Source organism: Macaca fascicularis, chromosome 6, assembly GCF_037993035.2.
Source record: "Macaca fascicularis isolate 582-1 chromosome 6, T2T-MFA8v1.1".
NCBI classification, from domain to species: domain Eukaryota; kingdom Metazoa; phylum Chordata; class Mammalia; order Primates; family Cercopithecidae; genus Macaca; species Macaca fascicularis.
Window position 1 is genome coordinate 134,006,529 of NC_088380.1, and position 26,784 is coordinate 134,033,312.

General features: G+C 39.8%; 1 protein-coding gene across 6 annotated transcripts in view; it reads left to right on the forward strand.

Annotated features, from left to right (window-relative positions):
* The window catches only part of MEGF10 (multiple EGF like domains 10), a 404,496-nt gene extending 379,203 nt beyond the window's left edge, over positions 1-25,293 (forward strand). For all 6 annotated transcript variants that reach the window (XM_045394871.3, XM_065546702.2, XM_073994145.1 and 3 more), the window contains 9 exons: positions 1,524-1,652; positions 3,805-3,933; positions 6,361-6,489; positions 8,816-9,052; positions 10,905-11,032; positions 12,443-12,566; positions 18,596-18,640; positions 19,429-19,635; positions 21,143-25,293. In XM_045394871.3, coding sequence (XP_045250806.2) covers positions 1,524-1,652; positions 3,805-3,933; positions 6,361-6,489; positions 8,816-9,052; positions 10,905-11,032; positions 12,443-12,566; positions 18,596-18,640; positions 19,429-19,635; positions 21,143-21,324 — 1,310 coding nt within the window. In that variant the 3' untranslated portion in view covers positions 21,325-25,293. The remainder of the gene's footprint in view (positions 1-1,523; positions 1,653-3,804; positions 3,934-6,360; positions 6,490-8,815; positions 9,053-10,904; positions 11,033-12,442; positions 12,567-18,595; positions 18,641-19,428; positions 19,636-21,142) is intronic.
* Positions 25,294-26,784: the final 1,491 nt, after the last annotated feature.

A 26,784-nucleotide genomic window follows, 5' to 3' on the forward strand; every position in this document is an offset into this window, starting at 1 on the left:
TCTTTGGGAAAATGATTTTTTAAAGCACTATCTCTACATTTACCTTTTGGGAATATGAAGTTGAGTAATGCTTATTCCCATTCTCTGATCATAACAAATATAGGGAGAAAAACCTAATGGCAGTGGGTTACTTCAGAAAACTATATCGTGAACATAAATGGGTTTACAAAAGCTGATTAAATATCATCTAAGGAATAGGTTGCTTTAGGTAAAGAGTGCTTCCCTGAGCATCAGACGGGCTAGACACTGCAATAGTTTTCACTGAGTCTCACTGTGGCTTTAAAAGAGGGAAGCTGTATTTGTCTAACAAATAGCAAATATTGTTATTAATCTGTGTGACCTTGTACGAGTCACTATTAACCTTTTGTGGCCTCAGTTTCTTCAGCTGTAAAATGAGGGTGTTGTACTTAGAAAATGTGTTCTAATGCTCACTCGAGACCTCAAGTGTCAGCTAGTATTTTCCCCTTGCTCTTGGACAAAAACAGTGCACACAATTATGGAAGAATTTTTTTTCATTTATAAAGTTACTTCATATGTATTATTGATTGTCTTTATTGGTCCACATTCCCTACGGGGTAGCCATATAGAAATTACAGGCGGTCCTCCTTTTATGCAATTATGTTCCTGAAGTATTAATATGAATAAAAAGTATTTTTTGTCAATGAAATTATTTTACCCCCTGATATCATGTTATTATTTCACAGATACTTTATCTGACTTTCTGATGTCTCTTCAATCGGCAGTGACCCCTAATGATTTAATTGTATGATTTTCTGCGTCTTCCAATTAAGAGTTTTTACAAGGAAACCAATTTTTACATACCGCTGGGAACCTCAATATTTAAAAGAAGCCTAAAGTGGCAACTCTAGAGTAGACTGAAGAGTACAGGATTTAGAAATTGTGAACATGAGCTACATGGCCTTCGGTCCTTTAACCTCTCTTGAGTCAAGTCATTTTCCACACCTTATCTCTGCTCAAATGTCCTCTCCTCACAGAGGCCTTCCTCAGAGAACTAGCTCCCAAAATTATTGTCTTCCTTGTCCTCTTTATGTTTTTTTCATAATACTTACCACCATTGATTTTTCACTTGGTTGGTTGGTTGGTTGTTTGGTTGGTTGATTGGTTTACCTGCCTCCCTTACCAAAATACAAGCTTCCAGAGGATGGTTTGGACTTTGTCTTGTCCTCTGCTATCTTCCTTGTGCCTGGAAGAGTGTTGGGTACATAATAGGTGTTGAATGTGTGTCTGTTTAATAAATGAATCTGTAAACTTGAGGTGATTTTTGCCCCAGCCACCTCACTCTGCAGTTGTAAATGAATACATATGTCAGTAATGACAGTCATTGTTGAAGTCGGCATGGCCATCTGGGATTTGATGCAGAATTCAGAGCAGCGTGCTTTCTTAGTCCTAATGTACACTGCTAACCTCTCACATGCAGGGAGATGTGTAGGGGTGGATGGAATTCTCCCTACTTGGTATTGGCCTCAGAGCTCTGATGGACTTCTCCACACCTGTAATTTCAGCATGTCCACCTGCCCACTGGGGCCCAAACTGCATCCACACCTGCAACTGCCACAATGGAGCTTTCTGCAGTGCCTACGATGGGGAATGTAAATGCACTCCTGGCTGGACAGGGCTCTACTGCACTCAGAGTAAGTGACAAGCCTTCTGAGGCTCACCAAGGGGAGCCTCGTCCGAGGAGGAAACAGCCTCACCCTCCTCATGAGTGACTGGAACTCAAAAAAGGTCCCTGAGGTTGGAGTACTTCCCTCTCCTAACGACCTGTAGACATCTAAATTTCTCTAAGTGATTAAGAGCTACTACATTCCAAGTATTCTCTCTAGGTTCTATCAGGACACTGAGGTGGAGCAATGCTGTGTGATGGTGTGCGAGTTATTTCTCTTCTCTCCTTTAACCAAACCATATTTACATGGATCAAATTCTCAATTCTTTATTCTAACAGCACAAAAGTTAGGATATAAAGATTAGAAAGGTAGTGAAGACAACAAGCCTGACTGCCTGATTTAATGTGTGCTCCTGGAAAAGGTGGAGTTCCATGGTTTTTATACTGTAGCAAGCTTCAGAATCACCTGGAGTACACAACAAACACAGAAGCTGGTCCCATCCCAGAGAGCCGGAGCAGTGGGTCTGGACTGGCACCTGAGAATTGCCATTTTTATCAACTGGTAGTAATGCCAGCCTAGGACCATGCTTTGAGAGCCACTGCTCTAGTTCTTTTCCCCATTTTGTATTTCATAGCATCCTAACCATTTTTTCTTCCATAAGGCTTTTAGCATGATAGGATATAATGTGCAAAGTACTTACTCCAAAGCTGAGCATCAGTGGGGAAGGAAGATTATTCTCTGCCTTCTTACCTTCGGTTGAATAAAGGAGACAAGACAGGAAGGCATGTGTTATGATTAAGTACTAATAATAGCATATATTTTAAAATAATAGCAAGAAGCTGAGGAGGAAAGATGGGTCTGAAATTAAGCAATTCCTATTTAATACTAATTAGAGTACGTAATTAAAGAATGGCTGAAAAAGTCTTTAGAAACTTTCTAGAAGAGAATGTAGACCTTGAACCAAGATTTGAAAAGGATAATTGGCAAGGAAGGTGACTGGCCCAAGCATATTCTTCAGAGCTCGTATATCTATAAATATTGTTTAACTTCTTAGAGAAAGGTACTTGTAAGATATTATTTATAATTCTAAAATTAGAACGTGCTTCAAACAGAGAACCCTTTTTCAAGTGCAAGTAACATGATATAGTGGGAGCAACATGGGGTCCAGAGCCAGACCTCCCTGCGTTTGAATCATGGCCCTGCCAGTTGCCAGCTGTGTGACTTAGGGTACTTGGGGCTTAGTTCCTGTCTACAGGATGGGAATATCCATCCCTGCATTTCTGGCCTGCTGTAAAGATTAAACAAGAGAATGCATGAAAAGAATCTGGCATAGAGTAGGTGCTAAATAAATGCATGACAGCAGGGGGTCATCAGTGCGTCCTGGCATCTGGGCACTGCCTCTGCTTCTTGAAAGTTCCATAAGAAAATGAGAAAATGAAAAGCATATGTAATATTTGGAAACAACCATTGAATCAGCCTGCATTGAATCTTTCATCACGCCAGAGATCCCCAAGACACTCTTGCAGGGCAGCTGCCAGCGCACGTAAGCCAACAGAATTTGGGGGTGTCTTTAGCTCAAGAGAGTCTCCAGTCTCAGCATTGAAAATTATGCAGCAGTGTGAAGGCTTATTGCTTTTTACAAAGCACCTGTGAAGTATAATTGTTTTTTAAGGTAAGCATCCCAGTACACCTCTTCAGGGAAGTTGATATTATCTAAGTTAATAACAGATACAGTGGACAAGGCTAGTAGCAACAATAGAGAGATGTTCTGTACTACAAGTAAAAGCATACAGATAATTTTAATATAAAGTACCCATCTCAGTCCGTTGGAATTTGAGTCTAGGATTCTAGTAGAAATGTGAAAGAATGAAAGGAAATGTCCTATTCTTCCAGGATCGAAGGGATGTTTTTTTAGAAGGCACTAGTCTTGCCTCAGATGGTTACACTGACAGGAATGAAACTCTTCTGCCTACTGCTTATGAATTACAACCTCCTTGCAAGAGCCCTGTCTTGGGACTTCAAAGAAGCTCTTGTGGCAAGCTGAGATATGTACTATTCACTGTATTCTCTGATGGCTCAGTGTCATTCAAGTTTAAACACAAATATGTTGGAGGCACGAGCCTCCAAATGTTTCTCTTCAGCAGCCTCTTGACTCCTGCTGTCCTCCCTCCTCCCACAGGATGTCCTCTAGGGTTTTATGGAAAAGACTGTGCACTGATATGCCGATGTCAAAACGGAGCTGACTGCGACCACATCTCCGGGCAGTGTACTTGCCGCACTGGATTTATGGGACGGCACTGTGAGCAGAGTAAGTATGAGAGTGTGGCATCACTGGGTGGTATGTTTTTTTCCTCTAGGATCACATTTCCTAGATGCCGGGAAATATTAAGGCAGAATTCACCACTCTTAGGTTGTTTGAGCTGATGGCTGGTTACTTCTCAGCATGACTGACTTCCCCTCCCAGAGGTCAGGCCTCCCTGGGATCATTGCTGGTTACTCAGTGCTCTGGGTGGAGGAGGTGCGACTACAAGAATGAAGACAGAATTCAAGTTTTCCATTCTGTTCTTTCGGGCTCTCCCTTCCTCTCTTTCTTATTTTTGGAATGTGGCTGCTCAGAGCTTTAAAAGAGCCAGTCGAGCTTTCTTCATGGCAGAGGCGGGACCCGGGTCTCACATTGGAGGACAGTACATTCGATGGGGAGGAGGGCTGGTGGCCCAGGGCCAACCCCTGTTGCTGGTGAGGGAACAAATCCATGCAAACATTGCCACCCTTTCAACAACCTTCTCTAGATAGTACTTTTATACTGTTTCCATTAACAACTTCTCATCTTAGTCTTAACAACCTTCAAGACAACATACTGCCTTAAAAATTTTTTTAAGTCCCACTAGGGGGGAATATGCTGTTGGAATTACTCCTCATTTTTTATTTCCATCCCACTATCTATGCATCCACTCATGGAGTTATAAGAACATTAGTCTTGGCCGGGCGCAGTGGTTCACGCCTGTAATCCCAGCACTTAGGGAGGCCGAGACAGGTGGACCACGAGGTCAAGAGTTCGAGAACAGCCTGGCCAACATAGTGAAACCCCGTCTCTACTAAAAATACAAAAGCTAGCTGGACATGGTGGCAGTCACCTGCAATCCTAGCTACTCAGGAGGCTGAGACAGGAGAATCGCTTGAACACGGGAGGCGGAGGTTGCAGCGAGCTGAGATCGTACCACTGCATAGCAGCCGGGGCGACAGTGCGAGACTCCGTCTCAAAAAAAAAAAAAAATTAGTCTTAAGAAAATTGAATATTGCAAATTAGTTTATTATTCCTTTCCTCTGTGACTTTCATTCAGTATTCACAATAAATAAGGGCTTAGAGCTGTATCGGACCCACTTTCTTATGATAAAACCTTTTAGGCAGGAAAAGGTGAAGAACAATTCCTGTTTAGCAGAGGTTGTACTCTTGGGAAGGATCTGCCAAGATTATGGCCATAGGAGCAGTGTGGCCTGGAAAGGTTGATCAGGATAGCAGGACTCTGGAAATAAAGCATCCCTCCCCACTCCACTCCACTGGCGCCTCACAGAGCCACTTTGAACCTGGTTGCCTCAATCTTATGTGCTAAACCCTAGGGTATTTTTGCATATCCTCTTTCTAGCAAATATACAGAAGTGACATCCAGGAATCAGCTCAAGACAGACAGCCCAATTTTAGTTTTGCATCACTGTTTCATTGAGTCATGAAACAGATCCTGACTGAGTGACACAGTTGCATGCACACCTCTTTTGTGCATATAAATATTGTATGTCTGTGTATAAATGTCTAAACATATTCATGGAAACCAGAATAGGTTCAAAATTTTACTCGAATGCCAGATGACTGGTTAAGGGCTTATTAAATAAGAAAACCTCTTAAGTGCTTCCGTGATTACTCTCAACAGCAAATTAAAGTGTCCCTATTTTTGGAGACTTCTCCCAATGCTTATTTGTAAACAGAAACCCTGTGTTTGACAGGGAATTCTAATAATACTAGCACATTGCCCCCTGCTGTTAACTTTATGAAAAACAACATTTTGTCACGAAGATTTTTAGATTTAACATGCTTACACTATCCTTTGAAATTCATGCCTAACTCTTATTACCACCACATTGTAAGAATCCCATTATTTTTGTCTTCGAGACTTCAGCAAAATCCAGAGTTTGAACCACTCCATAGCAAATGAAGTTCTTACCTAGAAAATCAACAAAACTTGTTGTCTGCCTCTTCTCCTATTCCTGGCTAATTCAATTGAGAATGTGTGTTTATGAAGATCCCTGAGCCTACAGTAAAATATATGTGTTCTCAAGAAAGCATCTTTAGTTTATGCTCTTCAGTCTAGGCCCCTTTCAGCCCACAGTTTTGCCTGGTAGACTTGTCTCAAATTGCCCTTAGTGATTATCTTCATCTGTTCCATGGGAATTCCACAGACTCTCCATACACGCATCATAGAGGTGGGTATGTAGCAGCTGAAAGTGTCAGGAGCTCTAATGTTGAGCAGCCCTGGCTCTAGCCATGTGCAGTCTGGACTGTGAGTGCCACCATGATTCCGGGAATGCCGTCCAGTTCTGGGACACTCTTGGGGGTACAAGTCAGCCTCAATAGGAATCCCCTGAAAGGATTTTGCTCTAGATGTTCAGGGCTTGTAGTCAAGAGACAGCCTTGCTCCAAATTCCCAAGGCTGGAAAGCTACATTTGACTTTCCTTCTCTAGAGTGCCCTGCAGGAACGTATGGTTATGGCTGTCGCCAGATATGTGACTGTCTGAACAACTCCACCTGCGACCACATCACCGGAACCTGTTACTGCAGCCCCGGATGGAAGGGAGCGAGATGTGATCAAGGTAAAGATACTAACAAATGTTTGTAGTACTGTGTGAGCAGCATGTACCCGTCTATGCGAAGTATTTTCACTTGTGTTATCCAGCATAATCTTCACCACAACTCTAAATGGCATAATTGGTTACTTATTTAATTTCCAGATGAATGCCTTATTGTTGCTCTCCTGGGGATAAGGAAGCAAAAGCTTAGAGAGGCCGAGTAATTTTCCCAAGGTCACATAGCTAATATCTAGAATATGTCATAGCTTTTGTGCCAGATTTTTGTTATTCCAAAACTCGTGAACTTCCTACTGGGTCTATAATTTCTTTTCAGCTTTATTGAGGTGTAATTGATACACACACAAAAAAACCTATTTAATGTGTACAATTTAATAAAATTTGGACTGTCTATATACCTATGAAACCATCACCATAATAAATGAAATATCCATCACCATGTGTTTCCTCATGCCCCTCCCTACTTCTACCACCCGTTATGCCCCAGGTAATCACTCATGTCTTTTCTGTCAGTATAGATTAGTTTTCATTTTCTAGAATTTTATATAAATGAAATCATATTGTACTCTTTTGGGTCTGGCTTTGTTTACTCAGCATAATTATTTTGAAATGGAACCATGTTGTAGCACATATCAACAGTTCAGTTCTTTTCATTGCTGAATAGTGTTCCATTGTATGGATATACTATAATTTATTTCCCTATTCATGTGCTGATGGACACGTGGATTGTTTCCAGTTTGGGGCTATTACAGATAAAGCCGCTATGAACAAGAGTGAATCAAGTTTTTACACGGAAGTGTGCTTTCATTTCTCTTGGGTAAATACCTAGGAGTAGAATAACTGGGTTATATGGTAGGCATATGTTTAACTTTTTGTAAAACTTGTGCCCCTGGTTTTTAATTGAGGAGTGTGTCATAATGACCTGGGAATAGTTGTCATGTACACGGTCCCATTTGGGAAATTCTGATTCTGGGGTTGGGGACTTTGAGAAAGTGCTTCTGATGGTTCTGAAGCGTGCCCTGCAGACAGCCACAGCTCTTACTGCTTGTGGTACTCCCTGGTAGGCAATAAGCAGATGGGCTATAAAAGCCTTTAGAAAATTGATACACTGTTGTAGATGGTGTCATCTTAAACTGCAGACCATGTAAATATTTACAACATTTAATTTTTGTGGTAAAATAACTTTTACATGCTTATGATTTACATTTGACTGTCATAACAATAGAATGCAATCTTTCATGATCGCATCATAATTACAAATACGCTGTAATCTCACTACATTGTCCTTGGTGGTCTGTGTTTCAGGTCATATTGTTTTGTAAGAAGGTCCTCCAGCATTTAGAATCATAAAATCCTAGGAACGTTTACGTGAGCTGGAAGCAGTGACATGGAGGCCTCTTTTCTCATTTATAGATGATAAAACTGCAGCCTGAAAGCTTAAGGGAAAGTTCAGAATATCTAGGTCAATTTTTTTAGATGCCAGATTTCTTGACTCTCAACCCATGCCTTTAGCGTCCTCACTTGATGGACCATAAGGAAGAACTATGTAATGCCGAATTTTGAATTTAATGAGTAAGGTATTAGGGTAATGCTATCAGGTATTATCAGGACAAATCTTTCTGTCATGGAAAATAACTTTCAACAGAACAATATCTTCTGAGGTAAAAGACCCATTGTAATTAGCAAAAGGCAGATCCTGTTTTTAGACTAGATTTATAATGGTGTTATGCTTGCTTAGAAGGAAGATTACTCTTAGAAATGCTAAGGATAGACATAAAATTTGGTTAAGCAGTTGGGACATTTAGCATTTAACTCTGCATAAACTTTATTTATTATTGAATAATGAAGCAAAATAAAAATTAGATAAATTGTTACCCCAAATTAATTGCCAGTCTAAGTATTTAATCGGAAATATATAAGAAGCTCTCAAACCCTACTGTTGAATCTCTTTGGGTTTAGAAAATCCTGTTTCTTTCTTTACATTTTTTTAGAGACAGGGTCTTGCTTGTTGGCCAGGCTGATCTCTAACTGCTAGGCTAGATCAGTTTTCCCACCTCAGCCTCCTGAGTAGCTGGAACTCTGGGCACGCATCACTGTGCCCAGCTTCTGTCTCTTTTTGAGGCTTACAGCAGCCTTTCTCTGGGCATGGATAGGCTGACAACATCTGACAATGAGGAATGTTTGCTTTTTCTTCCTGCTCTGTTTCCAAATTAATGTTTTATGAACTGAAAATATGGAGGCATTAGCACAGAAGGAGGTTTTTGTAAGTAGAGATCAAACATTTATCCAGCACATTGTCATCCTTTCTCAAGTCTCTCTTTTCTTTTTCTAGCTGGTGTTATCATAGTTGGAAATCTGAATAGCTTAAGCCGAACCAGTACTGCTCTCCCTGCTGATTCCTACCAGATCGGGGCCATTGCGGGCATCATCATTCTTGTCCTAGTTGTTCTCTTCCTACTGGCATTGTTCATTATTTATAGACACAAGCAGAAGGGAAAGGAATCAAGCATGCCAGCAGTTACCTACACCCCTGCTATGAGGGTCATCAATGCAGATTATACCATTTCAGGTAAGAGCGGAGAGGCATTTTGCTTCTTGAAAAGTTAAATTTCACCCTGTTTCCTTAAAACTGGGTGTTTGGCTGTGCAGTCCATTGTTTCTGTCAATTCTCATTGAGATAATTCTGTGGAAAAGGTATACATTGCTAGAGATGAGTTTTTTATTTCAACAATAGTAAATTGTCATTCTGTGGTTTGCTATGAGGGTTTTAAAATTGAGCTCACTGTGTTGTTTGTGCTTTAGATTTATGGAATTTCAATCCATAAGGAGCTTTGTATCCAGCCTCAAGCTTTTGTCATATGTGAGGGGGGTGGGGAGGAAGAGAGGATGATGAATTTACCAAGGTCATGGATCAGATTATGGAGCTGGACCAGTTTTCCTGTCTCTGAATGGGGTACTTTCTATATGCTTCCCAGCCTCTCCCTAGGCCTACCCGAATCATTAACTGGAGGGAACCAAGTTATACGAGAAACAGCTTTTTGGTATTAGCAAGAACCAAGGCAGCCCTTTAAGAAAATTCTTGATTTTTTCTGTTCTGTCACAATGCCTCATAAAAGAAAAAAAAATTATAATCAATCATCAGTGGAAGCAACCACTTACATGGAGGAATTTAAAAGCTTAAAATCTTTATTACTTTTTGGGTGATCATTGAAGGCTTTCTGGTTGGTTACATGTTTAAAACTGCAAAATTCTGTGGAAATATGAGAAGTAGCTGATTTACATAGTAGTGCATTTTCAGTGCAGAATTATTGTGTCAAGAACTCAAGTGTTTAAAAAAAGGAAAGTTGCAGAGTAGCTTCAAATGATGCCTTCCCAGCTCTACAAGCCCCAAAGCAAAGAGCAGTTGTTGGTGGATACTGTGAACAAAAGTTCTCTGAAAAGGAATTTGGAGGAAAGAGATTTTGTTCCAGTGAACAGTCTGCAAACCCAGGAGTTGCAGCCAGTGTAAAATGAAGGTGCAGTTCAGAGAACAAAGGGAAAGCTTGTGTTTTATAGCAAAAGTCCCCACCCAGCTTCCAATCAGGCCCTTTTATGCAAGTGAAGGATTGAAACTGGTTTAATTCTAATTGGTCAGTGCAACTGAGTTCTGGTTGGTTGATACAGCTGAACCCTGATCGTTTGATAAAGCTGAGCCCTGATTAGCAAGGCAGGTAAGCTCTGATTGGTTGGTTCAGCTGAGCTCTGAAAGACCCAAAGATAAAGGGCTGGGTTTTCCGAGAACTCAGAATACAGGTGTGACACTTAGTCAGCAAAGGCGTGCTTGACTGTATTTTAAATTTAGGCCTAGTTAGCCACTCCTATGGATCTTAAAGGATTGTTTTTTTCAGTTTCACATTTGTTCACAAGCTTTCATACTTTTCCAAGGAGGCAGTTAGGAAGGCAGAGGCCTGTTGCTTCTAGAAAGAAGCTTTGCTGAGTAGGCTAGGCAGGAGGAGATTCTGCCCAGCTTGTGATATGGAAGCAGTCCAGACGTTTGTTCTGTTATTTATTTATTTATTTAAAGACGAGTCTCGCTCTGTCGCCAGGCTGGAGTGCAGTGGCGCGATCTCGGCTCACTATAACATCCGCCTCCGGGGTTCAAGCGATTCTCTTGCCTCAGCCTCCCAAGTAGCTGGGACTTCAGGCGCCCGCCACCATGCCAGGCTAATTTGTTTTTGTATTTTTAGTAGAGATGGAGTTTCACTGTGTTAGCCAGGATGGTCTCGGTCTCCTGACCTCGTCATCTGTCCGCCTTGGCCTCCCAAAGTGCGGGGATTACAGGCGTGAGCCACCTCGCCCGGCCTGTTCTGTTATTTTGATTCCCTTTTTTCACACATATTTATGGGAGCCTGCTGCCTTAACCGTTTCCTTCCTTCTTGCAGGAACCCTTCCTCACAGCAATGGTGGAAACGCTAATAGCCACTACTTTACCAATCCCAGCTACCACACGCTCACCCAGTGTGCCACATCCCCTCACGTCAACAACAGGGATAGGATGACCGTCACGAAGGTGAGAGGAATTGGCTCAAGTCTTTGAAAGTGGGCCGGGGAGAGAGGAAGGGAATCAGAATGTATTGAGGGTCGCTGTTTACCAGAGGCTGTTCTAGGTACTTTACATACATTATCTAATTTATTCCTCTAAACAGTCCTCTGGGTGTGCCTTGGGAATCTCAAGTTTCCTGATGAAAACCTGAGTAGTGGGGAGTTTAAGTTACTTGCAGACGTAGCCGCCCAATAATGAGTGTGGCAGCTGCTGTGTGAGTCAAAGTCTCTGTCTCTACAATCTACTGTTTCCATTACACTGCTTTAGAAAAATGTTTCTAATTTTACATGAGATTTTAAAATAATAACTCATAATGACATTAACAAAAGCATAAAGACCTATAGCAGAATCAGCCGTGGGCAAAATCTCCAAGTGCATCTCTTCTGACTGCCCATTCTCTGGTACCCTTTCCTGGCCAACTGCGCTTTAGTAACAACAACAGTAATATGCACTGACTTGGGTTGAACCACATGAAATTGCTATTTTTGTAGGTCAACAATGGTCACATAGCAACAACCTAATATTATGTGCCAAGCATTTCTAATCACTTAAAAAATATAAACTCATTTAATCTTCACACCAAACCTATAAATGGAGCGATTATTATGCCGATTTTACAGATGAGGAAAGTGAGTCACAGAGAGGGTGGAGACAGAGCTGTCTGGAACCCAGAGCTGTTCCTCTAATAGCACCCAAGTCACCCCTGGGTCTTCCCCACGATGCTCTGAAATCTCAAACATTTCTTTCTTCCAATCATACCCAAATTATATTTCTAATCTCCATTGTCTAATTCCAGTGCTCTGTTAGAGAAAAAAAATCAAGTTAATTAAACTAATCCAGTTGTAATTTAATTATTGCAGCTATAGATTTTAATTATAGTGCCTCATGGTTAAATACCACTCCATGTTCTCCAGAGACTTTCACATTCATCAATTTATTTGTTCTCATACAAATTCAGGGAAGAGGGCAAAGCAGATAATGTTATCCTCATGTTTATGCCTAGGATGACTGCTAAGAGTCACCTGTGACTTACACAAACACAATTTTTGATGGGAGGGCTTAGACCAAGAATTCTTTTTTTTTTTTTCAATTCAAAGTTACATGTGTATAAATACAGATAAGGTCTAATTGGCACAGGATGACAGAGTGAAATGAAGATCTTGAGGTGGTGGAGGGAATAGCTGGGACTGAAGGACATGAACTCCTGCCAGCTTCCAAGTCCCACCAGGTTACAAGCAGTCACCTCAGCCCCTGAGCTTAGCCCCCTCTAAGGACTGGTCCTCAATATGTACCCTGGACTTTTCCCCAGGTCCATAATGCTGTGCTGTGCCACATTGTATTTTGTTTTTAATCTTTCATTGTTTATATTTTTAACAGTCAAAAAACAATCAACTGTTTGTGAATCTTAAAAATGTGAACCCTGGGAAGAGAGGCCCTGTGGGGGACTGCACTGGGACATTGCCAGCTGACTGGAAACATGGTGGCTACCTCAATGAGCTTGGTGAGTTCTCCCAGTGCACGTCCCCAGCACGCCTTGACCTATGAGTCCCTGAAACAGTCACAAATCTCTGTCTGTGCCAAGGTGTTCTATTGAAAACTTGTATCAAAAAGCACATTTACAGAATTATGCCTAACACCTGTACAGGGCTAACTACTGTCCTAAGGGCATTATCTATTCAACAAACATTTATTGAGTTCCGACTGTGTTCCAGGAATTGATCAAAAGAAATTGGAGGCCGGGTGTGGTGCCTCACGCCTGTAATCCCAGCACTTTGGGAGGCTGAGGCGGGCGGATCACGAGGTCAGGAGATCGAGACCATCCTGGCTAACACAGTGAAACCCCGTCTCTACTAAAAATACAAAAAATTAGCTGGGCGTGGTGACGGGCACCTGTAGTCCCAGCTACTTGGGAGGCTGAGGCAGGAAAATGGCGTGAACCCGGGAGGCAGAGCTTGCAGTGAGCTGAGATCACGCCACTGCACGCCAGCCTGGGTGACAGAGTGAGATACTGTCTCAAAAAAAATAAAATAAAAAAGAAAGAATTTGGGATCTCTGACTGCTCATAGCTTACATTCTAGCTCTATGCCTATTAACTTAATTCTCACAAGTACTCTAATAGGTAGGTACTATTGTTATCACCATCTCCATGTTACAGTTGAAAAACTGAGTCATAACAAATTACTTGCACAGCGCCTCATCGCCTATTAAATGTCAGAGCTAGTATTGCACCCTGTCAGGTTGGCTCCCAGATGTGCGTTCCTCTTTGTTCTCTTTTGATATAGGGTATCCGTACTTGAGATCCCTTTCCCTTTCAGGTGAGGAAATAGAGATACCAACAGGAATACAGTGGTGGATCAGTGATTCAACTTTTTGAAATCAGGACTCCTTTACACTCTTAAAATTTATTGAGGACCCCAAAGAACTTCTGTTGGTAGGGGCTATATCTATTTATATTTACCATATTAAATGAAATTTAATGTGGTAATGAAATTTGATATGTAAATAAAAGTTTAAAAAAGAGTAATTTATTTAAATTAACAATAATCATCACATTTCACGGTGACATAAATTTTGTTTTTATGAAAAATAACTACATTTTCCAAAACTACCCAAAATTAGTGAGAAGAACAACACTATTTTACACCCTTTTTATAAAAACTCTCTTTAATGTCTGGCTTAATAGAAGATAGCTAGATTATCATGTTTGCTTTTGCATTCAGTTGGTTTTGATCTCATACTTTCTGTAGCTTCTGAAAAACTCCACTGTATGCTTGAAAGAGAATTAGAGTGAAAATGGCAAATAATGTTGTATTGTTATGGAAATAGTTTTGCAGCTGGGCACAATGGCACAGGCCTATAGCCCCAGCTACTTGGGAGGCTGAGGCAGGAGGATTGCTTGAGCCCAGGAGTTTGAATCTGATCTGGATGACATAGCAAGACCCCACCTCTTAAAATATATATGTGTATATATAGTTTTGATCTCATAGGCCTCCTGAAAAGGGGACAGGAATGCTTGGTCCACACTTAAAGAACTTCTGTGATATACCATTAATTATGCAGTGCAGTTTCCAAGCCTGTACCCCATATTTGCAGGGAGGAGTTTGATGATATAGTAACTTACAGGTGCGCAGTGTCTTATGGATAACAAGTCCTTTCATGTACATTTATTTGGAGGTAGGTGCCAGAAATCCCAGTTAAATTTGAATTTCAGATAGATGAACAATAAATATTTTTTGTATAAATATATCACAGGTATTACATGGGATGTACACTAAAGATTATTTGTTGTTTCTTTAAAATTTTAATATAGCTGATTTTTGTATATTTTTATTTGTTAATGTTTTGTTTTGTTTTTGTTTTTGAGACAGAGTCTCGCTCTGTCGCCTAGGCTGTAGTACAGTGGCATGATCTCGGCTCACTGCAAGATCTGCCTTCTGGATTCAAGCGATTCTCCTGCCTTAGCCTCCCAACCAGCTGGGATTACAGATGTGCACCACCATGCCTGGCTAATTTTTGCATTTTCAGTAGATACTGGGTTTCTCCATGTTGGCCAGGCCATTCTCAAACTCCTGACCTCAAGTGATCCACTTGCCTCGGCCTTCCAAAGTGCTGGGATTACAGGCATGAGCTACCGCACTTGGCCTATTTGCTAAATTGGACAATCCTCCCTGGTGGACCCTGTCCCGTGAATCTTGTATAATAGAGGAATAAACTGGGAGGCACAGAGAGGTTAACCCTCTTGTCTGAAATTTCAAAGGAGGAAAGGGGTAAAGCCAGATTTCCAAGTTGGTCTTCTGACTGCTCCCCTTAAACACTGCTTCTTCTGTAAGCAGTGTCAGGTTTTCTGAGCCAGTCATAGGAACTGATCCCTCCGGGAATGCCTGTTTCTATGGAAATAAAAATGTTTAAGTGGTGAATACAAATTCTTAGTCGTTTCCCTAGTGTTGTGGTTATCATGCTTGCTGTACAAATTCCTAACTTTTATCTGCATTCTATACCATTTTTATCAATAGAATGTGTATTTCCAACCATAGTAAAATTATTTACTTACAAGACTCACAATATGCTTATTGGTAACATCATCTAACATTGAAGGAGACTTTTTAGGAGTCTTAATTACGTTTATAATTTAGCTCAAAGGAATGTATGAATTGATATTCAGCAAAATACCAACCAGCACTACTGAAAGAAAAGTCCTGGCCGGGCGCGGTGGCTCAAGCCTGTAATCCCAGCACTTTGGGAGGCCGAGACAGGCGGATCACGAGGTCAGGAGATCGAAACCATCCTGGCTAACACGGTGAAACCCCGTCTCTATTAAGAAATACAAAAAAAAAAAAAAAAAAAACTAGCCGGGCGCGGTGGCGGGCGCCTGTAGTCCCAGCTACTCGGGAGGCTGAGGCCGGAGAATGGCGTGAACCCGGGAGGCGGAGCTTGCAGTGAGCTGAGATCCGGCCACTGCACTCCAGCCTGGGCGACAGAGCGAGACTCCATCTCAAAAAGAAAAAAAAAAAAGAAAAAAAAAAAAAAAAAGAAAATACAACATCACTACATTGGTCATATGTAAACGTCTCTGCTTTCTGGCTCAATGAGACCCAAGGGACTGAGTGTTAGGAACATAGAATCTTCATTGGAAATTCTGGATCGTCTTGGTTTATTTAATTCTGCATTAACATCCCTTTAAAGTTGTTGCACAGAAAAAGTTCTTCACAAAGGACAGAGTCAGGCATGTTGTGTATGATAAAGTGTACAGGTGCTTTAAATGATGGAATAGTTGTCTTCATGGTATCTGAAAGAGCCTTGAATTACACACAAAAGGCCCTGAGATATGGCACTGGGCCAATCACTTACCCTCTCAGAGTTGATTTGTTCATTTGTAAAATGGGAGTAATAACCGTGTACTGGATCATTGTGTGAATTAAATTAAACCAAGCATTTGAAAGCCCTGCCCCAGGAATTGGTATATATAGGAGTTTACAGGGAATCCTGACTGCTCCCTCCTTAAAACAGCTCCCTGATCCTCCAAGGCAATGAAGAGAGAATCTGGCAGGGGTGTCTGGCCTCACAGCCCCAGCTCTCATTCCCTAACTTACTATCTGCTCCATGCTGGTTCTGTCTTTCACATCTTGGTAGAAGGCTAGCCACTGCACAGCTAAGATTAAAACGGACATTTAACAAGACTTTGCTACAGTCTGGAGATGACCAAGAGTATTTGGCAAAGAGGAGTGTAGACAGAGCTCCTTGATAAAGCTGTTCTCAGGGGCCACAGACTGTGCCCCATCTTCATGGGTCCTCATTATAAAGTCTGGGAATTCCCAAGACCACCCTGACTTCTGACATCAGCTCCAAGTACGAGGATCACCAAGACTACCCTCAGGATCAACATTTTGCTACAAGGACTCACTGAACTCATTGAATGGGCATTCTCATGGTTACAGTTTAGGCGGGGACTCAGTCATATGGACATGATTGACTCCTAGCATGTAGACATAATTGACCTTTAGCCTTTCTCCTTCCAGAGGTGGAGGCGATACCATATGGCCCAAAACCCCCATCATAAATCACTTGGTTACACTATCCAGTGTAGCCCTGGGCCTCCAGGTGAACAAAAGCACTCCTATTGGGCAGGACAGTCCAAGGACTTCAAGATCACCACCCAGGAGCTGAGGGCAAAGGCCCCCCCCTTTCTTTGATAAGGTTAATTCTTCACTACACACCCATTTATGCTGCCTCCCTGCGTAACCCTGTGCCTTTCCCTCCAGCTGTAGGCTTGGTTAGACTCTTCACATCCCAGATGCAAGAGAGTGTGCCTGAGAGAGGAAAATATTCCTGTTTCCTGTCCCACATGATGGATATCTGACAGACCCTCTCCCTTTAGGAGAGGCTGCTTCCTCCTCCACAACAGTGTGTGCTTACTCAGTGATCCCCATAGGGCACCAACATCACAACTTGAGCTTCACATCACTCTAAGAGATGCATGCACAGTGGCAAGGGTATCATTTCCTTAACATTCGCAAATACTTCCCTGGAATGTTCATTGCTAGTCGTTACTTTACTCTCTACTTTTAACCTAAGTCTGTAACATTCGTATTGTATTGTATTGTATTGTATTGTATTGTATTGTATTGTATTGTATTGTATTTCAAAAGATTAGTGATGAGGTTTTGCTGTATTGCCCAGGCTGGTCTCGAGCTCCTGAGCTATAGTGACGAGGTTTTGCCGTATTGCCCAGGCTGGTCTCAAACTCCTGAGCTCAAGGAATCCACCCACCCTGGCCTCCCAAAGTCCTGGGATTACAGGCATGAGCCACCACACCTGGCCTGTAATAGTCTTTTAAAAGACAATTGAAAAAGGCTTGGAGTGCTTAAGCAAAGACTGAAGCAGAGGGTAGTATAATGCACTGAGTGTTAGAGTAATTGACACACTTCATTTGTATGCTGCTTCAGAGTTTACAAAGCCTTTCCATATGCTCTGTTTCACTTAATGATGACAAAAACCCTGGAAGCCAGGAAGGCAAATTTTGTTTTCCCCATTTTAGAGATGAGAAAATTGACACTCAGAGAGTGGAACATCTTGCCCAAAATCGTATGGCCAATAAGTGATGATATGTAATTCCTTTGTCTCCTAATCTATAGTTTTTTCCTCTTTGTCACAGCTCCAGTAGAATACTTGATTCCCATGCAGTATTAACAATGCAATTTTGCATGTATACACCAGATAGTATAAAATGGGCTAGGTAATATCCTCTTATTTTGTTTTTAATAGTGTGAATTTGTGATTAAATGCTTGTATTTTATACAACATGCTTATGACCTGATTGATTTCTGCAAGAGGTTGCACGTTCTGTCTTGCCTACATGCTCAATTTTTTCCAGCATGAGCAGGAATGCTCCTATTTCCCTCCCCACACCCACGAAATAAAGGCTGGCCATTTTCCAATGAGAAAGTGGTTTTTTTGTATGTATCTAGGCTCATACACAATTATGTCCCCATACCTGGAAAAGTCAGATTGTTAAAATAAAAGCTGAATAAAGAAGGGCAAGAGCTAGTATCACCTGTAAAGTGTTAGTCAACAGTGTTTGAAGCTTCCAGTCTCCAGAAAACATGCTTATAGTGAAGACAATAATATAACCGAACCGAATAATGATTATTGGGAAAACGATTTGAAAACCATCAGAGCCTTCCTTGAAAGAGCTGCACATAGGTGTCAAATGTCACCTCTGGTCTTGGCTGTGTCTTTTCACTGTGCAACCTTGAATCAGTATACTGATTTATCTCTAGGCCTCAGTTTCTGTCCTGTTTTGACTAGCTTTTCCTGAATCACTGTAAATGACTGGGTGAATGACCAAATGTGTGTGTGTTTAATTCTAAGCACTGGGGACATCTGGGACAACTGATCCAGTGGAAAGACTTGAAAAGCAGCAGCCTGGTTGTTTGCTGCAGTGGGAGATCCTCTTCCAGGACCTTGGAATATTGGATGGGGTTTTTCTTCCTTTAAATTCTCACTGGGTGTTTTATTCTTCCTTTATTACAGGTGCTTTTGGACTTGACAGAAGCTATATGGGAAAATCCTTAAAAGGTATAGTGTAAATTTGAAGAAGAAATCAGAAGCACAATTAAATTTTTTTAACCTCAAAGACTGAAATATTTTTTAAACAAGATAGAGTGACAAGAGAAAATGTAGAATTTTTAGTGTGGTCAGTTACTACAGCAAACACACAAACGTGTGACTGACATCAAGAAACTGACCAGAGGTGGACCTTGGTAGAGCTTAAGTCTTTGGGGAACAAAAGATTCCGTTTGCTGAGGAAACACTCATATGAAAGAAATATGGCTTATGGGGAGACAGAAACATATAAGGGGAAATAGCAGAGACAATAAGAAAAGATCCGCATGGTTACATGTTGACCAAGGTCTGCTTTTTAGGATGGGTGTGAGTGATTAGGTGCCCAGTACAGAGTTTTACCAGGAGTCCTCCCAGCACCAATGCCTTCTTGTCATGATAACCCAGCACTCTTGGTGCCCCTGGGGCCATCAACAGCTGGTTTCTTGATTGAACTTCAGTAAATCTTCTATTAATAAAATAGAATGTAATTGATTATGTTTGACTGTGATCATAAAAATGAAATCAGATAATGATATTGATGTTATTGATGTCAGTACTCATCTTGGAGAGGAACTAAAGCTGCTTTACGAATGGGTAATTTTATAGCAAATTCTCTCCAAAACAAGTGGAAAAGGTGTAGTATTATTTTCAGTGTGTAGAATTATGGAAACCTAGCTATAAAGAAAAAAAGTAAATTATTACCAAGAAATGATGTTGCCAGTGACACAGCATTAGCTTTCTCTTCCCATTTCTCTTCACAGACCTGGGAAAGAATTCTGAGTATAATTCAAGTAACTGCTCTCTAAGCAGTTCTGAGAACCCATATGCCACTATTAAAGACCCACCTGTACTTATCCCTAAAAGCTCAGAGTGTGGTTATGTGGAGATGAAATCGCCGGCACGAAGAGATTCCCCATATGCAGAGATCAACAACTCAACTTCAGCCAACAAGAATGTCTATGAAGTTGGTAAGATCTCTTAACCATAGAAAGAACCGAGTGCATAAGTTTTTAAAAACAATTTTAAAGTCTTTATGAATTTAATAGTTGCAGGTCATAGAAATCTTTTTGAAAATAATGGTCCGTATTTTATTTTATTTTGTATTTTTTTGAGATGGGGTCTCTCTCTGTCACCCAGGTGGTGTGCAGTGGCACAATCTTGGCTCACTGCAACCTCCACCTACCAGGCTCAAGTCAACCTCCCACTTCAGCCTCCCAAGTAGCTGGGACCACAGGCAAGCACCACCACACCCAGCTAATTTTTTGTATTTTGGGTAGAGACGGGGTTTTGTCACCATATTTTATTAATAGATGCAACCTGTGTTTTTAGTGATCATATTAATTGATGCCAAAGGAATTTTCCAGGGACAATATCATTTAGAAAAATTTAAGGTAAATTTTCTTTATTTTTCACCTAATCATCCATCTTTTGTTTTGTAACCATAGTGAATATTTTGGCACACATGTGGATAGCATATGTATCCTATTAGCTAATATATCTAGTTAGCCAAAACAAATAGTTCAAGTGGATTAAACAGGTGATTCCATTTCCTGGTTCATTATATTAATATAATGCATTTAGCAAGATTGAAACATTTTACTTTTAAACTTGTCCAATATAGTTGTGATATTCTCTGACGTGAATGTGATGCAAATTAATATGAATTCAGTTTAAAATTGAGGTTATTTTGATTGTCTTTTGCAAATACCACTTGGGAAATGATAAAACATACCACCACTACCGTTGGCTAAACAATAGGGCTATATATTTTCATTTTTTTTCTCTCTCTCTATTTCTATATCTCTGTGAGTATTTGTGATTTTAACTTTAAAATATTCTCTACTACTTGTAAATGAAGTGCCTACTTTACTACTAGTATTTTATTTTATGCCAGGTATGTCCCCAGGAAAAAATACACAAAAGAATTTCTTTTTAAAGTATTAAGACAGCTTTTTAAAGTGGAAGTCAAAGTGAACTAAATTTATTTTTGGAAAGTCAGTAGCAATTCTCCTTTAAACTGTCCCACAAACCCACCACAGTAGGATGGGAACTCAACTGAGAGCCTGAGTCTTGAGTCCCAAAGTTGTGAACTTGTTGAGTGTTTTCATGAACCGAATTAACGTTTGAGAACCTCAGTCTTCTCACCTGTGGAATAAGGGGCTTGGCCTACATTATCCCCAAGGGGTTTTTCAGACCATGATTCATATCCAGGATTCTGTATATTCCCTTAATGTCTTCATCCTGATTACGTGGTCATCCTTTTGTTCTGAACACTATTTGTGTTTTGCCAGTTGATCCAGCTATACAGAGTTGCCACCTGTATGTGATGATTTTTAAAATCATGTTTTTAAAACCAGTGTTTCCTTATATTTTCTTAAAAGTCCCATTGGTATGTTTGAAATTTGCAAGAAATGCCATATTCTTTTTAAAAATGTTTCCATTGCTGATAAATTAATGTGTCCTTGGTTATCACAGAACCTACAGTGAGTGTTGTCCAAGGAGTATTCAGCAATAATGGGCATCTCACCCAGGATCCATATGACCTCCCAAAGAACAGTCACATCCCTTGTCATTATGACCTGCTGCCAGTCCGAGACAGTTCATCTTCTCCCAAGCAAGAGGACAGTGGCGGTAGCAGCAGCAGCAGCAGTGAATGACACCAAAGGACTGCTTGGTAGCCACTGGAAACCTTTCCAGAACTGCTGTTTGGTTCTTCTCCATCCTCAATTTTGCCACTTTCATGTGAATGTTAATCAACTCGGTAGGCAATTGTTGGACATGAACCAGAAAGCTGAAAGCTGAGGCTGCAATTGTTGGATATGAACTGGAAAGCTCAAAGCTGAGGCTGACACTGACTATAGGTGCTTTTTGTTCAGGTGGATTTGAAGGAGTTAGAGATGTGATTTGCCATTGCTGTTAGTTTTTGAACTATAACCGTGAAGCATGACTTATTGTAAGATGTTTGCTGAAAGCATGAACTTGCAGAACTCCCTCGGAGACGCAGGTTGCAGTGGACATTGGCATTGTTGCTTGAACAATTAAACTTTGAATATTTTCTTTTTCATTTGCATTATACAGCTGTACCTAGGATTGTACAGTTTACCATAAAATTTACTTCATGAAAGTGGGAATCACTGAACGTGTAGAAGAAAAGGTACATATTGTTAAGTCCTTATTCTTAACTTTATTCAACTGGACTCAGAATTGTAGGGATAATATGAATGCAGGAGGAAACATTCTGTCAGGTGGTATAACTGGATAGACTTTGAATATACTCTAAAAGTGGACAGACAATTTAAATATGAAAATCTTAGGTTTTGTTTAGAATGAGAAAACATACAATTAGAATTATTTTAGAAATAGTAGGAAGTATTGCAGAAGTCAATACACAAATATGCCAGGCAGAGGTGGTTTGCTCTCTGACCCTCAACCAGCTTCAGATCTATGACATTATTCTGATCACTGGCTCCATCATACATATTCACCACTTGAGATTCATAACATATCAATAGTTATTTCATAAATATAGAAATGAAATAATTTTATTTTTGACAGACTGGATGGAATGAGTGTGTAATGATTGATAAAGGTTGTAAATTTTAAGTGCAAGATGATGCCTACGTTTTGTAAACCATTAGTAATACGTGCTGTAATATAGAATTAGCGGAACATTTTGATTAATCTTTCCCTAGAAGTGACTGAAATATTTTTGTGCATACATATTTGAGAAAGGGCACTTTCCTTTTATTAATTGTCAGTTTAGAGAAACTATGCTTAAGCTGGTCTTTTGCATCGCTAATGTGACATGTACCCCACTTTTCATTAATTTGTATTTCCATTTTTAAGTTGCATATTCTATGTTTTGTAGTGTTTGGATTGTTAATGAAAAATTATTATATTATATGTTCATTGTTCCTTGTATTATTGCCGCTTATCTTTTGCTTGATAAAAATGCATTGTTCTTTTTTCTTTTGGAGGCACAAGATAAAAATATATAATTTGAATTGATTAAAATTGGCCATTACTAAGATAGGTAACCACAGGTGATTGGCTTATGATTGAAAGAGAGATGCTTTTCAATATTCCAAAATAGAGTTCCTTTTGATCTGTTGGTTCTGAGCCTTGGTTAAACCAGGGAGAAGGGGAGCAGAAAGGAAACGTTACTGCATGAGTACCACAGACTCATCTTACAAAAAACTCTCATTATGGTGATCATAGAATTGACCATCCAAACTGGGACACTCTTGAGAGTAAATGGAGGGCATTGTTAATAATTATCTTGTAATGAGCTTAAATCTGGACTGTTCCAGGCAAACCAGACTTATCTTGCAATATGAGAATGCTGACATGATGCAAGAAAGCCAGTTTCCCTTCCATTGATCTGTTTGACCAAGCAAAGGGGCTGAAAAACTGAATAAGGAAGCAACTTTATAAGAGAAACAGTGGTCTTCAATCTTTTAAAGACATGAAATCCTACATGGCATTCTGTCTCAGTGAGTCAGTTAACAAATATGTATGTGCATCCCTTCTGCTAGTAATGCACGTAAGTCATTGTCCCTGCTGGTTATGGAGTTGGAATATCCAGTTATTTCATGTCACACATCGGCACATATGATGGTAGTTTGATCAGATGGATAATACAACAGACTCACTGCATTCATGGCTGCTCATTTTGAGGAACTCCAAAGTCAATTCAAGGAAATAGGGAGTGACCTGGAACACACCTTAGAAACAATTGATTTATTCCAATAGTTAGCCACCGGCTGGCTCCCAACTCTAGGTGATAGGCATCTAATTGAGACACGTGTGAGTCAGGAGCCATCAGGGGTCCTTATTGGTAAGAAAAAATTAGACATTTTCCCCCTTTTAAAGATCATCTCTTCTGAGCTCCATGGTAAATTTGAATTTCCCCATTATTCTCTAGAGATAGGTCAAAAAAACAACTGTTTCTTTTCTCATTCCACTGTTAATAAATTAAAAGCTTGCTGTACAAAGGCAACAGCAACTTAAAATCTGGGCAATAGATGTGGACTCCAAAGGGCCACTGCTATCCCTTCCTGTGTGCTCTTTTTGACAAGTAAATCACTCCAGTTAGCTGATGTCCTGAAATGACGTTTGTGTTCTGAATTGAGGCAATTCTTTTTTTTTTTTTTTTGAGACGGAGTCTTGCTCAGTCGCCCAGGCTGGAGTGCAGTGGCACGATCTCTGCTCACTGCAAGCTCCGCCTCCCGGGTTCACGCCATTCTCCTGCCTCAGCCTCCCGAGTAGCTGGGACTACAGGCGCCCGCCACTACACCCGGCTATTTTTTTTTTTTTTTTTTTTGTATTTTTAGTAGAGACGGGGTTTCACCTTGTTAGCCGGGATTGTCTTGATCTCCTGACCTCATGATCCGCCCATCTCGGCCTCCCAAAGTGCTGGGATTACAGGCGTGAGCCACCGCGCCCGGCCGAGGCAATTCTTATTAGAGCTTACTCAGGACTTTTCAAACATCAGGACACATGTAGCAATTTGAATGTTGTAAAACTACGTGTTACATTTCGTGTTACATTTCGAGAGGTCTGGTTGAGAAGGCAAAATGTTCTAAATATTTTGATATCAATTTGGGTAAAGGAAAACTTTTGTTAGAATGAGAATTAAAGAGAAAACAAAAGAACTTTGGCAAAATTTTCCCTCTGAAATTACAAACTTTAGGAACTTTTCCAGATGTATCGAATTTAATTTTACAGTGATGTCACTCTTCATACCAAGTGAATCTATTCTCATGACCTTTGAACCCATGTTAATTTTGGACCCTATAACTAATTTCCTTTCTAAATCCCATGGTGGTCAAAGCAGTAAAGGAGTTTAGAGATACTTAGCCAATGCCAGTCATATAGTATTGTTAGCCAAACTATTATTCCTTCCTTAGAAGTTGATGTATCAGAAAATTTATAAATTATTTGTGTTTATATATAAGTACATCAGAACTTGCCCAAATGATAACTCATGTTTGCTTTAATAAGGAGAATATGTTATTTGAGGTTAATTATATGATAATAAGGAACATTTTATAATTATTTACAGTGTTTGACATTAATCGCTGTCCTATGATATAGTAGTAATGTCAATAGAGAGTTTAATATGTTTAGCATTATCTTTATGGAATTTATATTCACCAATTTCAGGAAAACCAGCCATAGAACTTTACAGTAGGACAGCTGTAACCTGACTGAACCAAATCCATCAGCATAATGACTGTGTGTTGTGAGAAATGCAAAAACTTTATGAAAGTGTGGTCATCTTGACCCCCACAGAGCCACAGTAGCCGTCAATTATTGAGATTTTAAATGGTAAATATTGCAAAAGTTAAACAAGGGTATCATGATATCATTTATAATAAATGTCAATATTGGTAGTCCACTTTATGCTTAAACAAAATCATACAAAGTTAAGTTTTAAGGTTATATTTTTTAAAATAATGAATTTTCTATCTCTGGGCAACATGTCTTTATTATTCAAGCTGAATGTTTAAGAGAGATTTTGGTCTTCAAGGCTTCACGTCATGAAAGTGTACATGCATATGCAAGTGTGAATCACATGGTATGGATGGTTGCTTGTTTATTAACTAAAGATGTACAGCAAACTGCCCTTTTAGAGTCCTGTTAATATTGATGTCCTAACACTGGGTCTGCTAGTTCAGTATGTAGTCTAGGCTTCATTTTGGTATGACTGAATTGCAATCTATATTTTTAAAAAGAAAAAATCAAAATGCATTAGGATTTACGTGGTTGTGGCAAACAAACAAACAATGCTTTCGGTGTTGAAATATCTCTATTTTCCAAAGATGATAAACTTTCATCATTATTAGTCTACATTGTCATTTATATCACCAAATGAGTTTATAGATTAATGCAATAAACTTTCTAATAAAAAACTCTAGTGTTTCTTTCTATATCCGATTCTACTGTTGATTAATGAGAGAAAAAACCTTGTGTTCCTATGGAAAAAATAATATATTTTTTTCATATGTGGCCCCATAACACTTTACAGACACAATTAAAAAGCAATATATACCATTTTATTATATTTCATTGCATGTGTATAGGCTGTCCTTTCAGAATACTTGTTCTTGACAGACAGAGGCAACATTTTATTCATATTTGGATCCCTGGAACTCAGGTTAGTGGCTGAGAGTCAAGTCTTCTGTAACTAGCTTTAGGTTATAGTATGTGGATTTGCTTTCTAAATCTCATGCTTTCATTTATGATTAAAACATCTTTGAAACATTTGTATTATAGCACTGCAGAGTAGGGATCAAACATGAATAAAACATTGTTTCTTCTTTCAATAGCTGCTTCTTTACTGGGGCTCTGAATGCCAAGCACAGTTGGGGATGCAGAGACGTGTAAGGCATGAGCTGTTTTCGAGTCCTTTATTATTTAGTTAGGGAAATAAAGCATCTGGCTAGCTGTGTGACTGTGGTTCTGTGGGTTAAGTTAGCCTCTTAAGGCCTTGGTTTCTATATTGCAATACATTGGAAGTAAGAGTACAATAAATTTCATAGGGTTTGTGAGAATTTAATAACTTTATACATACAAAACACTTCAGTGCCTGGCATACACTAGGCACCTAGTAAATGTTAGCTAACATTACTATTATGAAAAATTAGCTAATAATATGAGCCAGTTTACAATAACCAGATGAATGATGAGGCTAATAGATCAGAAGTGAGTATTTAATGAATATTATAGAAGCTATACATTTGAATGACCATATCCTGATCTATTTTTATACTAGCATAAAATTCCATACATATTTTATTTCTAGAGATGTAATTTAGGAAAGCAATAATATGTTTATATTTTCAAGTAACATTTTATCTAATTGGAATTAGGAGTGCTTTTAAAACATTTGGATGTGAGTTTCTGAGGAAAATGGTGACCTGGGAACATTCTAGAGAATACAACCATCCAGAAAAAGTCAAGGGCTGGTTTTGGCAACCAGAAGGGGTTCCGCATACAGGGAGCTATCGAGACCTTGAAAGAAGGTGCCAGTTGGTGCTAAAGATGTAAATGAGAGTTAATGCGAGGTGGAGAGGGTGCATGATGAGAGTCAGCTGTCTTATGTGGATACACAA